The following is a 14,075-nucleotide window of genomic DNA, read 5'->3' as shown; positions in this document are numbered from 1 at the left end:
TTGAAAATAAGGCTTCAAGAGTATTATCAAGTATCAGTGTGTACTATGTTTAGGGAAGCTATAATATAGGTTTTTTAAAAATAGTGTTAGGATTGCTACAATCTAATTACAACAATTAAATTACAACTACAGTCGATAACTAAAAGTCTAAAATTTTACCTGTTTTTAGAAATTCTAATGCAAAATTAGTAGCAATCAGAAACCATCTGTAAGAGCCATGTAGTAAGATTAACTTTTCTTACTCAAAGACTATATTATGTACACCGTAAATTATGACAAAACTATAATCAGCTTTTTGATACTTTACTGTAAGGAATTTTGATTTAATACTATTAGAGCACTAACATATGCATCACTATTGTAAAATCTATAGTGTAAGAGAACCCAGTTTATAACAGAATCCATTCTATAATAGAAACACCAAGCAAGTCACTTATGAAATAGGAAGTTACTGTAAAAGGCTGTAAGACCTTGCTTTTTACAGTGATTGAGACTACATATACAAAAGGGACAGAGACTAAGCAGACTATTACTGGAGTAATACAAAAAGAGGAAATGTAAGTAGTACAATGTAGTACAGGGTTGGGCAAACTTTTTGGGCCGAGAGCCACATCTGGGTGGGGAAATTGTATGCAGGGCAGGGGGCTGGGGACCAGGAGGGGATGCGGTGTGCAGGAAGGGGCTCAGGGCAAGGGATTGGGGCAGAAGAGGGGTGTGGGATGTATGGGGGGCTCAGGGAAGGATTGGGGTGCAGGAGGGGGGTGGACTGCAAAGGGGGCTCAGGGCAGGGGGTTGGGGTGCAAGAGAGGTGTGAGGTGCAGGCAGGGAGCTTAGGGCAGGGATTTGGGAGGGTGGGATTTGGGCTCCGGCCCGGCACTGCTTACGTAAAGCAGCTCCGCGGTGGTAGCGGCGTGCATTGGGGCCAAGGTAAGCTCCCTGCATGCCTGCCCTGTCCCCGGCCCCCCACCGTTCCAGGAAGCACTGCGGCCCCTGGGGGGAGGTGGGGACACAGAGGGCTCCACGTACACTGCCCTTGACGTGCCTCCAGGTACCTCCCCCCCGACGCTCCCATTGGCCGCGGTCCCCCATTCCCAGCCAATGGGAGCTACGGGGGGCAGTGCCTGGAGGCAAGAGGAACACACAGAGCCCTCTGCTCCCCCACCTGGGGACTGCAAGGACATGGAGCCAGACACTTCTGAGAGCGGTGCGGGGCCCACGGGGACAATCCCCCGGGCCGGATCCAAAGCCCCGAGGGGCCAGATCCAGCCTGTGGGCCATAGTTTGCCCACCCCTGATGTAGTATATATAAATAAGGAACGAGGCGCCTCATGCAACATCCTGGGACTTGATGCAATTTACAAGAGGTAGGAGGTATGTTTGGAAAAGAATGAAATACCAAACGTGACAAAGTATTGTTGTAACTGTACTGATACCAGGATATTAGAGAGACAAGGTGGGTGAGCTTTTGAGTTTACAGAGCTCCTCTTCAGGCTCAGTTACTTATGGAAAATACAGATGATCAATCATCAGGTTCATTCTCATTCCACACTTTATTTTTCCAGCCACCACCTTAGTGAGTCCTAAAAATTGTCATGTATATCATGCATCTAATGCCACAAGTTCTAATTAACATTGCCAGCTTTGGAGAATAAACTACTGGATCATTTATAGTTTTGCAACTATTACGGGTCTGACATGCATAAACTTTTAATATAAGTTAATTTGTACTAACAGCTACTTAAATGATTCTGTAAACTTCAAGTGGCTGTTGTGTGTATTAGTATAAGAGTTTGGAAAGAGAAAGATCAAATTAGTTTGCGACCTGTCATCATAAAACAACAGATGACAGACCAAATTAAGAGACTGAAGTTCACTAGATATTGGTTCTTTGCACATGTAGGATCAGACTTTCATTGGGGGCTCATCCAAGCTAGCACTTGTGCACATGCATGTTTTAACATGTTTTAGGTTCCAGAGTTTGCATGCACAAAACATTTTTATAAGCTCATATGCAAAATCCAGCACCTGTACAAGTAGAGAGTCAAAGGCTTTAGCTGCAAGTGTTTGTACACTTTTGATGAAGATGCTGGAGTCTAAAAACCAAATTAATGGTTTTCATGGAGCAGTTCAGCACAAAAAAATCCATCTTTTCACTTAACATGATGCCACAATGCATATAAAAACAGCCATAAAGCAAGTATGGACAACAAGCGAAGCTCTTCTGGAATAGTAAAACCTATCTTACACAACCGTCCAAGGAACCAGAAAGAAAGTTACCTAGAGTCTGTAAGGCTGAACATAGTGGTATCTTAAAATGTGTATATGTAGAGTCACCCTCCCTGTAGGTACCTGCAGATCATAAAAGTGGAGGCAGATCCCTTCCCCTTCTCCCCTGCCCCGCACATTTTTCCAGTTTTATCCTCTATTTGTTTAATTGGAACCCTTCAGGTTTAAGATAATACTAGTATTTAAAGAAGCTTGATCAGGCTTTGAACGTTCAAACCTTATGAATTAGGGAAGGAGGTAAGTCTTCACCTTTGTCATTGCTATTATATAGCTAAAAACCATATTCTATTAGGCTACATCAGTAGGGAAGTAGCACATTTGTTTCATTATGATAGCTGTATCGTAGCAAAGGAAAGATTTTTTTTATTTAAAAACAAAATTTAGAATTTGCAAAGCGTACACCACAAGTTACATGCCCTACTCTTGCATTAAAAGAGAAATCCTCATACTGTATTTCCCCCCACATATCCTCCTTTTTCCTACCCATAACTTTAAAGAATATTTTTAAGGACTGTGGTGTGCAAGAGTTTACGTTATGATCACTCATCCAGAGTGTCCTTCAGCTGGGGAAAAACTCTGCCCAAATCCTTCCACTCAAGTCTTAGAGCATGTGTGGAAGTGATTTTTCAATCACTTATGACAATTTTAAAGTTTTTCCCCAGCCCAAACTGACCTATGTCCAGAGGTGAATTTGCACAAACATAGAACATCAGTAAGTTATGAGCATGTGCAAAGATGTTACATATTGGAAGCTTTTTCAGCCTTATACTACAATGCAGCTTGCTAAACTGCGCTTACATCAATAGTTTCAGGATGAAAGGCTTCACTCTCTTCTGTTGTGGGGCAGAGGGAGAGAATGAATCCTACTTTTGCAAAGAGATAGACTCACTTACTATGATTTTTCTATCGCTAACTGCCAGGTCCCACACAAGACTACCACAAACAGAGATAGTAGAAGAATAGTGTCAGGGAATCCACTTGGATTATAAGTAAGAAAGAATCTGCTCCAAAGGATCTATCCTGCCAAACTGGAATAGGAAATCTTGAAAGGAATTCACTATAAACGGGGTAGGCAAGATGATGAGGGCCTCACCACAGGGGAAGGGAGAGTGGTCCAGTAAGAAGAACTGGTAGTGATTATTCTTCTACTCAATTCCATGGCTTCTGGCCAATCCAGTGGTTTTGGGTGAGAAAAAGGCCTCCTAGGGAAGCAATATCCCCAGGATTCTCCTCTAAATTCTGGACTGTCCCAATCCCACTGATCCTTAAAGTGGGCATGTGATAGCTGTACTCCCATGTTTCCTTCTTTTACAGGATTATAATAAATTTGGTGCAAAGTATGCTTTGTGAGGTATCATTTGAAAACTCATAACCCGCTGATCATTATTGTCCAGGTAAAGTGTGTGTGGCAACATTGCATGTAAAGTTACAGGATTCATCTGTATGCTATTACTCGACATGTTCTAAGTCTGGTGGGGGCAGCCACAAACCAGTTCCCCAGAGACAAAAGGCTATCCAATTCCTCAGGCAGGTGTCAGCAAAACCAAATGGACCACCACCTGGTTAAGTGGCCATTCTTCGGCAGGAAAGAGGATGTGGGTGAAAATCTACATCCTGACAAAGGAACAGCTGGGGTTTCCCATCCACATAGGCTTTCTGTCTCCTGAACCACAGCAGGAGATGATTCTCAAAGAAGAGAGAGCTAGAGAGAGGAGATGCCTCAAATTATTCCTCCTTTCTCTCTACCCATGGCATCCATAATACCTGAAGAACAAAGGAAACAGCTTTGGACTTGGGGAGGGATCCTGACTGAAAGATTCAGCCAGTATGAATGCTAAAACATGTGGTGAGAGAGGCCTTTGTTTTGAATTCACTCTATCTTGTTAAGTTTGGCATTAGTTGAGATTTACTTTTATCTTCTTTTAACCAATTCTACTGTTATGCTTCATTAATTATAATCACTTAAAATCTCTCTCTATCTAGTTAATTAACTTGTTTTACTGTTTTATCGGGACAAGTGTGTTTGGGAAGCTCAATTTGGGATAACAGGATTTGTGCATATCATTTTCTATTAATAAAATTGTGGACTGTATGAGCTTATGAAAGCAGCAGAGTGTCCTGTGGCACCTTATAGACTAACCCACTTCATCAGATGCAACACGAAATTCATCCACGAAAGCTCATGCTCCAATATGTCTGTTAGTCTATAAGGTGCCACAGGACTCTTTGCTGCTTTTACAGATCCAGACTAACACAGCTTCCCCTCTGATATATGAGCTTATATTATCCAGGACAGTGCTGGCCAGTACAAGGGGTACATTTCTGGGGGAAAGTCTGGGGCTAGAAATTTGCTGGTGTTGCTCTGCAGTGTGATTCAAGGGTTACTGGCTGTAGCAGTCTTGCAGTATAATTTACATGAGGGAGGCTGTGGCTTTGTCAACACTGGAAACTGAACAACAAAGACTTGTATTGTTCAGGGGTGTGAAATAAAAATACCCCCCCAAACGACAAAAGTTTTGCTGATGAAAAGCTGTGAACAGTAGTGTGAACAGCGGTTTGCCGGCAGGAGAGCGCTCCTGCTGACAAAGCTACTGTCGCTTGTTGGGAGCGGAAGTTTTTTGTCGGCGGGAGAGTTCTCCTGCCGACAAATAGTGGCTACACTGCATGCCTTTTAGCAGCACAGCTATAGTGACACAGCCATGTCGCTAAAAGGTGCGCAGTGTAGACAAAGCCTTAGTGTGACCAGACCAGGAGTGGTAGCTCTTACAGCAAAGCAATGTAAAAGGCACCCCAAGTTAGAGAACTGAGAGGGGACAGCTGTTTATCAGTCCAGATTGTACCCTATGTAATGTCACAGGGTGTCTGAATAAAGAATCTCCCTCCTAGAGTATATTGGGGGGGGGGGGATTAAACTCACTGTCATCTTTCTGACTGATCCTGTAGTTCCACATATGGAAAGGTTTTTCCACAAGGGAGGGGAATGGAATCCAGGATAATGTATCACATAGGTAAATGGGAAGGAATTGGGGATCCTCTCTACAAGCAGAGTAGGGTAGAAATATCTCCCCACTAATCCATCTGCACTATGTCCCAGGTGTGGACCACCGTTTGGGGGTGCATCAAATAAGAAGAACCCACTACGACTACTTTTCTGAGGTGCAATCCCAAGAAATGGGAGACGTGGCTGTCCTACTGGCCAAGTGTCCTGGGTCTGGATGAGGGCGTTCCTGAAAGTAACTTGGGACACACTGACACACTGCTCATGCCCATCTTTCTGGGAGATGCCCTGGCTGTAGATGACAGAGGGATGGGTGCGTGGGTTAGGGAGGGTGCGCCCATTGGAATATGGGGGAATTCTGTCCTTCTGGCAGCTCCAGGGCGGAGCACAGGGACGGCGGTGGGCGCTCTCTGAACGGGATGGGGCAGCTCTCTCCTGGGAGCGGGGGCGAGGAGGGTCTCTCCGAGGCTCTGGCTGCTGTCCGCAGGCGCGGGTCGGGGCAACACTCACCGTGACTGTCCTTCTGGCCGATGCCCTGCGTGCGGATCAGTGCCGAGAGCCGCCTCACGTCCCCCTTGAAGACACACTCGTGCACCGGGAAGTGCCCTGGGCACTTGTCGGCCTCCGCGGCGGGGCTGACTCCCCCCGGGGTGGCGGGGGCCGCCGGGGCCCCCTTCAGCTGCAGCCGGTGGTGGTGGTTGCTGAAGATGCGGTGGCCCCCGGCGCGGCCGCCCTTGCCGCTGCCCCCACGGCCCCCCGTGAAGACGCCTCCGGGCGCGGGCGCCGCCTCCTCCTCGCCAGGCTCCAGCAGGTCCCCGTCCTCCTTGCTGGGCTTGTGGTCCCTGCGCAGCGAGCGCAGCTTCTCTCCGGTCATCGCCAGCGGCGGCCCCGGGGACGGGGGGGCCCCGCCGGGGGGACTCGCCGCAGCCGGGGGGAGCCGGAGCCGCTGCGGGGGGACGAGACACTCAGAGCCGCGGCGGCGAGTCCCGTCCCGTCAGCATCCCCACCGTAAACAGCCCGGACCCAGCAGGCTCCGGGGAGCCAACAACAACCTCCCTCCCTCCGGCCGCTCCGCTCAGCGGCCCGGCCGCGCCGCCATCTTGTCGAAGCGATCTCGCGAGAGGGACGCGGCAGGAGGAGGCGCGAACGCGCCGGGCACATCGCGAGAGCACAGCGGGCCGGCTGGGCGCGGAGCAGTCGGCGCAGAGCCGGCCGAGGGGCGGGTGAGTCGGCGCCGCGCGGGGCGCGGGGCGGTACGAGGGCCAGGCGGGCTCTGGGCTGGGCGGCGCCGCGCCACGCCGCGCCCCCTTCCAGCGGAGACCGGCTGCCGGCAGTGGCCCTCGTCAGGGCTACGCTCGTCACAGCTCAGCCGAGCGGCCATTGCCCTGTAACCCTGGGGCGTTGTTACAGCTCCAGCCTTGTCCCGGCTTCAAGGCCCCACCGGCAGCGCTGCCCTGCGCTGCGCGTGGGACTCCGTCGGCCTCGGGGGTCGCTGCGGGGCTCAGACACGAGACAGCTCCACGCGGCCACCGGCTCCTTAGATAAAGCAGCTGATGCTCTTAGTCCAGGGTGTTCCCAGTTCAGTCCGTGCTGTAGTAACCAGCTTGGTAACGGGTCACACTTACATTATGAGAAAAAGGTCCTACCGCCTAGCTTGGCCTGGTAACCTGCTTTGTCTACAGTAGGAGTTTAACACACATCTTAATACGGCTTATCTAACGTGTTAAATATACCTTCCCCTTCCTGTAAGCATGACTTCTGGGGAGAGAATAGGGTGACCCGATGAGGTGAAGAAAATATCGGGACACATGGTGGAGCAAAAAAACAACAAAACAAACAGTGCTGCCGGCAGAGCAAAATATCAGGACAAATTGCGTCCCGACCAAAATCGGTCGGGATGCGGGACAACCACCCAAATATCAGGACGGTCCCAATTTTATCGGGACATCTGATCACCGTAGCAGAGAAACAGAAGTGTAGGACTGGAAAAGACCTCATTAGGTCATCCAGTCCAGTCCCCTGCACTCAAGGCATGGTCTACTTATACATAGTCCCTCCTGACAGGTGTTCATCTAACCTGTTCTGAAAAACCTCGGTTTGGCTCCCTTTTTGTTGCTACATTTGCAGAACATAACTGTCCACATTCCCCTCAGCACAGAGAGAGGGGCACAGTGTGTTCCACTTCCTGCTACAGCAACCACACCACCAGTTTGGGGGGTGATTGAGAGAACCATCAAACCTGTCATGTGTGGATAAGTAAGGACACAGCATTGTTTTCAGTTCACGGTAGAATTTGCTGTGCCAGAAGCTACCAGAAGCCTTTTTCACTCATTTGTAGAGAAGCAGCATGAGTCAGTAAACAGAGCATGTCTGTAAGAGCTGGGAATTCCCATGTTCTAATCCTGCCTCTGACACGAATGGTGACCAAGTTCCTCCATCTATAAAATTAAGATAATATACATTACTGCCTTTGATATTCTGAGGTTCAGTTATTCAACACTTTAGGATAGATAGCTTTACATAAGTGCCAAATATTGTTTCATGGTACAGGTGTAACTGAACTGTACAACAGTAAAGTTACACTAATCAATTAAATTAGTGTTAGTCTGTTAGTCTATAAGGTGCCACAGGACTCTTTGCTGCTTAATCAATTAAAGTTAACTTGTAAGCAAAATAGCATTGTGACCCCTTTGGGACTGTCACCTGACGTGTTGGCATTACCTCTGAGCCCGTTTTCCCTGCCAGCTTGGGACTCCAGAACCCTGTCTTGTTGAGCCAGACATGCTAGCCTGCTGCAATACAGACCCAGGTCTGGTCCATGCCCCCAGAGCTGCAGATCAGGTCACCTATTTCCAACACCCAGTTCCCCATGGGAGCCAAACCCCAAATAAATCCATTTTATTCTGTATAAAGCTTATACAGGGTAAACTCATAAATTGTCTGCCCTGTATAGCACTGATGGAGAGAGATGCACAGTTGTTTTCTCCCACAGGTATTAATCGCTTACTCTGGGTATACTAATCAAAGTGATTTTATTAAGTATAAAAAGTAGGATTTAAGTGGTTTCAAGTAATAACAGAGAGAACAAAGTTAGTTACCAAGTAAAATAAAGCAAAAACATGCAAGTCTAAATCTAATACATTAAGAAACTGATTACAGATAATAGCTCACTCTCAGAGATGTTCCAGTAAGCTTCTTTCACAGACTAGACTCCTGCCTAATCTGGGCCCAATCCTTTCCCCGGTAGAGTCCTTGTTAGTTTCAGCAGACATCTTAGGTGGAAACTAGGGGTTTTCTCATGACTGGCAGCCGCCTTTGTCCTGTTCCACCCCCTGTTATAGTTTGACACAAGGCGGGAATCTTTTGTCCCTCTGGGTCCCTACACCTCCTTCTAAATGGAAAAGCACCAGGTTTAAGATGGATTCCAGTATCAGGTGACATGTTCACTTGTCCTGTGAGACCCCAGCCTCCATTTTTCCAGGGCTGGCCCGCACATACCCAGGAAGGTTTGCAAGTAAACAGAGCCATTTACAGGTCATTGATTCTGAAGCACCCTTAATGGCTTCTCCTAACTCCATACATAGAAATAATACATGCGAACAAATAGGATGAACACACTGAGTAGATCATAAGCTTTGTAATGATACCTTACAAGAGACTTTTTGCATGAAGCATATTCCAGTTACATCATATTCACACTCATAAGCATATTTCCGTAAAACATTAGGGAATGCAACATCACAAGCAGCTGTGTAATTAATGCAATCCCACAATGTCTTTTTTAGTCAGCAACTTTTCCACAGTAATCTCACTTTAAAGCAAGTCTTGCTTCTCCCTCATTGTGATAATCAGGATGGCCCATTTCCAACAGTTGACAAGGTGTGAGTAACAGTAGGGGAAAAATTAGTACGGGAAAACAGTTTTTACTTTGTATAATGACCCATCCACTTTATTCAAGACTAATTTAATGGTGTCTAGTTTGCAAATTAATGCCAATTCTGCAGTTTCTCATTGGAGTCTGTTTTTGAAGTTTTTTTGTTGGAGTATTGCGACTTTGAGATCTGTAATTGAGTGACCAGGGAGGTTGAAGTGTTCTCTAACCGGTTTTTGAATGTTATAATTCTTGACGTCTGACTTGTGTCCATTTATTCTTTTGCGTTGTCAACTGTTGGAAATGGGCCACCCTGATAATCACTACAAAAGTTTTTTTTCTCCTGCTGAGAATAGCTCACCTAATAGCTCACCTTAATTAATTACTCTTGTTACAGTTGGTAAGGCAACACCTATTTTTTCATGTTCTCTGTGTGTGTGTGTGTGTATATATATATATATATATCTTCCTACTGTATTTTCCACTGCATGCATGCGAAGAAGTGGGTTTTAGCCCACAAAAGCTTATGCTCAAATAAATTTGTTAGTCTCTAAGGTGAGACTTCTCGTTCTTTTCAGTACTTGTTCTTTTCAGTGTTGACCTGTGACACAGGCTAAGCAGGAATTTAAATTTGTCAGTCACACCTCTTCCTGTATGTCAGAGCCCCCACCTCCCTTCAGCAATTGCAGTTATTTATGAAACAATGCTTCCAAGACAGAGTTTCCCACAGGAGAAGCAGCAGTAATAAATCCTAAAATCCAAAGGCAGATTAGGGGCTTGTGGGGCCCCTCCCCACCTCTTACGCCTGCAGTCCCCCCCGCACCTCCCTCCGGCGCTCCTGCAGGGGAAATGGCATTGGGGTGCAGGAGCTTGCCCCACCCCTGTGCTCAGCACTCCTGCCAGGGAGCGGGGTTAGGGGGAGTGGGGCAAAGCCCCCGTGCCCCAACCCCGCACCTCAACAGGCGTGGGATGCTGGGGTGCCCCAATTGGCCAGGGCCCCTGAGCATGGGTCCCATTGGCGCAGCAACTAATCCATCACAGCTAAAATCAGACTGAGGGAGACAAACTAAACAAGGAGGTGAGGTGGGGAGAGAGACACACAACTAGACTGGGGAGGAGGGATAGCTCAGTGGCTTGAGCATTGGCCTGCTAAACCTAAGGTGGTTGTGAGTTCAATCCTTGAGGGGGCCACTTAGGGATCTGGGGCAAAAAATGGTCCTACTAGTAAAGGCAGGGGGCTGGACTCAATAACCTTTCAAGGTCCCTTCCAGTTCTAGGAGATTTGTATATCTCCTATTATTATTATTTATTTAATTTACTAGAGAGAAGACTGACAAAAGGACAGGGAGCTGCACTGGTCATCAGCATTTTTGCATATTCATTTGGGACCAAGTTCTGAAGGGACAGTATACCAAGCCCTAAGGGAGAGAGTACCTCATAGATTTCTTAAGCAGCTCCTGTAGCTGACTCAAGGAGCAGCATCCAGCTCTTTTTGACTGGTAGGATGTAGCTATGATGCAAGGCCCATGAGATGGAGGAAGAAAGTAGGAGGATATGGAATTTTGGAAGATAACCTCTCCCCCATCCCAAGATACCCTGTATCGCAGCAACCGTCTCTCTGACCAAAGAGCTGGATGCTGGGTGGGGGAGATGGTGGAAGAGATTGAAACAAAGAGCCAGTAGGGAAATGTGAAAATAATTGGACAAGAGATCTGGGGAAATAATCCGAAACAAGGTAGGGAGCAAAAGGCAGGCAAGAATAAAGAGGTAAAAGAAAAATTGCACAAAGCCCAAAACAATTAAAGAAGACCAACTAAATTATTTATTTAGTGTATCTGGATTTCTTTTTATTACCAATCCAATTATTAATAATATTTAAGCTCAAAAATAAATCCTTCCTACTGAAATATTGGAAGCCTCCTTATCTGAAAGTATGTAAAGAGATATGCTACCCTCCCACCTGCTTCTTTGCCAGCACAGAAAAACACAAAACTAAACCCCTGAGGATAGTAAATGGAACTAGCTAGACCAGCCAAATCTAAAAAAATAAATTATATTTTGCCTTAATGTTCACAATGGTTGACCTGATACAGATGAGACTTATTGCCCAAGGGGAGAAAGAGTAACAGCTGGAGAAAATTAAGCTTGAGCAAAATCAGGTAATAAAGAAATTAGAACTGACAAAACTCCAGGATCCTTCTTAATTAGAAGTGTTACATAACTCTCTCCTTTTCTTTGGGGCTATCACTGTTTCTGAAGCTGTTTATAAATATATTTGTATTTGCTAAGAATTCTTCTTGTTCTGAGGTTTCTCAAACTGTAGTCCATGGAACCAGGACAGAGCTTTTTCTGGTTTACCATAGAATGAACATTTTTGAGAACCAAATATTAGGTTATTGGGAGTCTGTGAAAGGAGTTATCCTGGGTGATCCTGTATATTTTGAGAAGGCCCTACGGAATTCCTCTAAGAACAGAAACAAAATAATGTGATATAGTGATGTGTCAGACTGGAGGTAGGAAGATTCTACATGGAAGCAATATTATTTTATTTCCTCCTTGACCTCAGTCTACCCACCCAGGCCTCTCACAATATAAGAATGACTGTAAAGGAACAAATCAAAGGTCTGCCTATGATCTAATTAAATTAGTAGGAGTTTTGCATGTTCAAGGAATGTAGGATTGATCCCTTCTTCTGGTTTCCTATTCATAAGAGTAACCAGTGCTGCATATGCAAAGCATGTTTTTTTAACTCTTATATTTTGACAAAATGTAAAAAGATTTTTCCCCGACCACTGCAAAGCATATTTGTGACCTAGTTACTACCTAAGTCTTTCCTACATTTCAAGTTCCTACCACCTGCTGTTGAGGTTGGAAAAAAAAGTGGTTATAATGACAAACGTGGGGTGGGGGGTGTCTCCCACTCTTTTCAAACTCAAAAATGGTCAACCATTTTTGTTCAAACTTCGCTAAGAAATACTGAGACCAAAGATTGAAAATTCATCTTGAAAAATAAAAACTGGAGAAAGTTGTAAGCACAGTAACTCCTTGCTTAACATTGTAGTTATGTTCCTGAAAAATGCTACTTTAAGTGAAACAATGTTAAGTGAATCCACTTTCCTCATAAGAATTAATGTAAATGTGGGGGTTAGGTTCCAAGGAAATGTTTTTCACCAGACAAAAGATTTTATATATATATATATATATATATATACACACACACATGCACAAAATAAGTTTTAAACAATTTAATACTATACATAGCAATGATGATTTTGAAAAGGGTGACCAGATGTCCTGATTTTATAGGGACGGTCCCGATTTTTGGGTCTTTTTCTTATATAGGCTCCTATTACCCCTCACCCCCATCCCGATTTTTCACATTTGCTCTCTGGTCACCCTAATTGTGAAGCTTGGTTGAGGTGATGAAATCAGAGGGTGGAATATTTCCCAGGGAATGTCTTACTGCTAAATGATGAACTAGCACTCAGCTGAGCCCTCAAGGGTTAAAACATTGTTAATGCAGCCTCATGCTCTACAAGGCAGCATGAATGGAGGAAGGGGAGACAGCATGGCAGAGGGAGACAGAGATACAAACAGTGTGTGTGAGAGAGAGACAAATATTGCCCCTTTAAGTACGCTGACCCCACTGTACCTTTTAAAGTAGATCAGCAAGTTGAGACAGCAGCTGCTGCCAGCAAGCTCCCTCAGTCCTGAGCCCTGTCATGTCCCCCTCTTGCTCTGTGTAGATAAGATGCAGGAGCAGGGGACACCCTGACATTAGCTCCCCTGCACAGCAAGCAGGAGACTCCCAGTAGCAGCTCCAAGGCAGAGGGCAGGGGCAGCACACAGCAGTTGGGGGAGGGACAGCTGAACTGCCAGGCAATTGATAGCCTGCTGGACGGCTGCCACACAGGGAACTTAGGGGAGCGGGGAGCTGATGGAGGGCTGCCTGGTTCCAAGCCCCCACCAGCTAGCTCCAAAGGGCTGCTCTTTCTGCAAGCAGTGGACAAAGCAGGTGGCTGCCAAACAATGTTATAAGGGAGCATTGCACAACTTTAAATGAGCATGTTCTCTAATTGATCAGCAAGGAAACAAGGTTAACCGGGATGACTTTAAGTGAGGAGTTACTGCACTTGAAAAGGGTCTTGGAATAGAAACCCTTGTTTAACCTTGAATATAAATGTTGTGATGTGATCCACCCATAATAATAGATCAGGAGCACCATAAAATAGCCTCAATCTTCTGAGTCACACAAAGAGAAGAAGACTAACTCTGTAGCAAGCCGAGGCATTCATTAGAAAGGTGAGCCAGCTGCTAATGCCCTAAAACAAAAACAGCCTCCTTCTAAGCTCTGGAAGTGAGTTGCACAGCAGCCTCGGAGAGAGAGCTCATGCAAACCAATATTTTACTTGGCTCATAAGCTCATTCTTCTGTAGTTGTAGAGCATATGTGTATGTACTGGCCTATGTTGGTTTATGGACCTAGAATATTAAAATAATATGAAACCACTTCCTAGGAACTGTGTGTTTGGTAGGATCTCATATTCTCCCCCATTAATGAGGCATACTCCCAGTCCACTTGTATAGTTTATCTTCTATATTGTACCATGCTATGTGGAAGATGACTTCCAATCCCCAACAGACAATACATTGGGCACCCTGCTTACCTTTGGAGTGGAGCAGAGAGATACACTTCGGACCACCTAAGCATCTTTCTTCCTCTCCCTTGCTAACCTGTGAAACTGAACTGCCAGCTTTCAAACAGGAAGAGTCCAATAAGTTTGGTCATGGCTTCTTTAAATTTCTTCCTCAAATAACTGATAGTCAGTCAGTGAAAGAAAGCATAGTCCCATAGTAGGACATTAGGGGGCTCACTGAACATGTTTGGTGAAGACATCAGTGTCATCCTAGGGGCCAGATT

At 45.8% G+C, this 14,075-nt stretch overlaps 2 protein-coding genes across 2 annotated transcripts in view; one reads left to right on the top strand and one right to left on the bottom strand.

The window, feature by feature from the left end:
- Nucleotides 1-6,362, bottom strand: part of ANKRD13C (ankyrin repeat domain 13C) — a 53,036-nt gene extending 46,674 nt beyond the window's left edge. Inside the window, exon 1 of the mRNA XM_039485276.1 lies at nucleotides 5,795-6,362. Coding sequence (XP_039341210.1) covers nucleotides 5,795-6,158 — 364 coding nt within the window. The 5' untranslated portion in view covers nucleotides 6,159-6,362. The remainder of the gene's footprint in view (nucleotides 1-5,794) is intronic.
- Nucleotides 6,363-6,410: 48 nt separating this feature from the next.
- CTH (cystathionine gamma-lyase) overlaps nucleotides 6,411-14,075 on the top strand; it is a 52,700-nt gene continuing 45,035 nt past the window's right edge. The window contains exon 1 of the mRNA XM_039485285.1: nucleotides 6,411-6,507. The gene's annotated coding sequence lies outside the window, so the exon portion shown is untranslated. The remainder of the gene's footprint in view (nucleotides 6,508-14,075) is intronic.

Source organism: Mauremys reevesii, linkage group 8, assembly GCF_016161935.1.
Source record: "Mauremys reevesii isolate NIE-2019 linkage group 8, ASM1616193v1, whole genome shotgun sequence".
Lineage (NCBI taxonomy): Eukaryota > Metazoa > Chordata > Testudines > Geoemydidae > Mauremys > Mauremys reevesii.
This window is presented reverse-complemented; position numbering and strand designations above follow the sequence as displayed.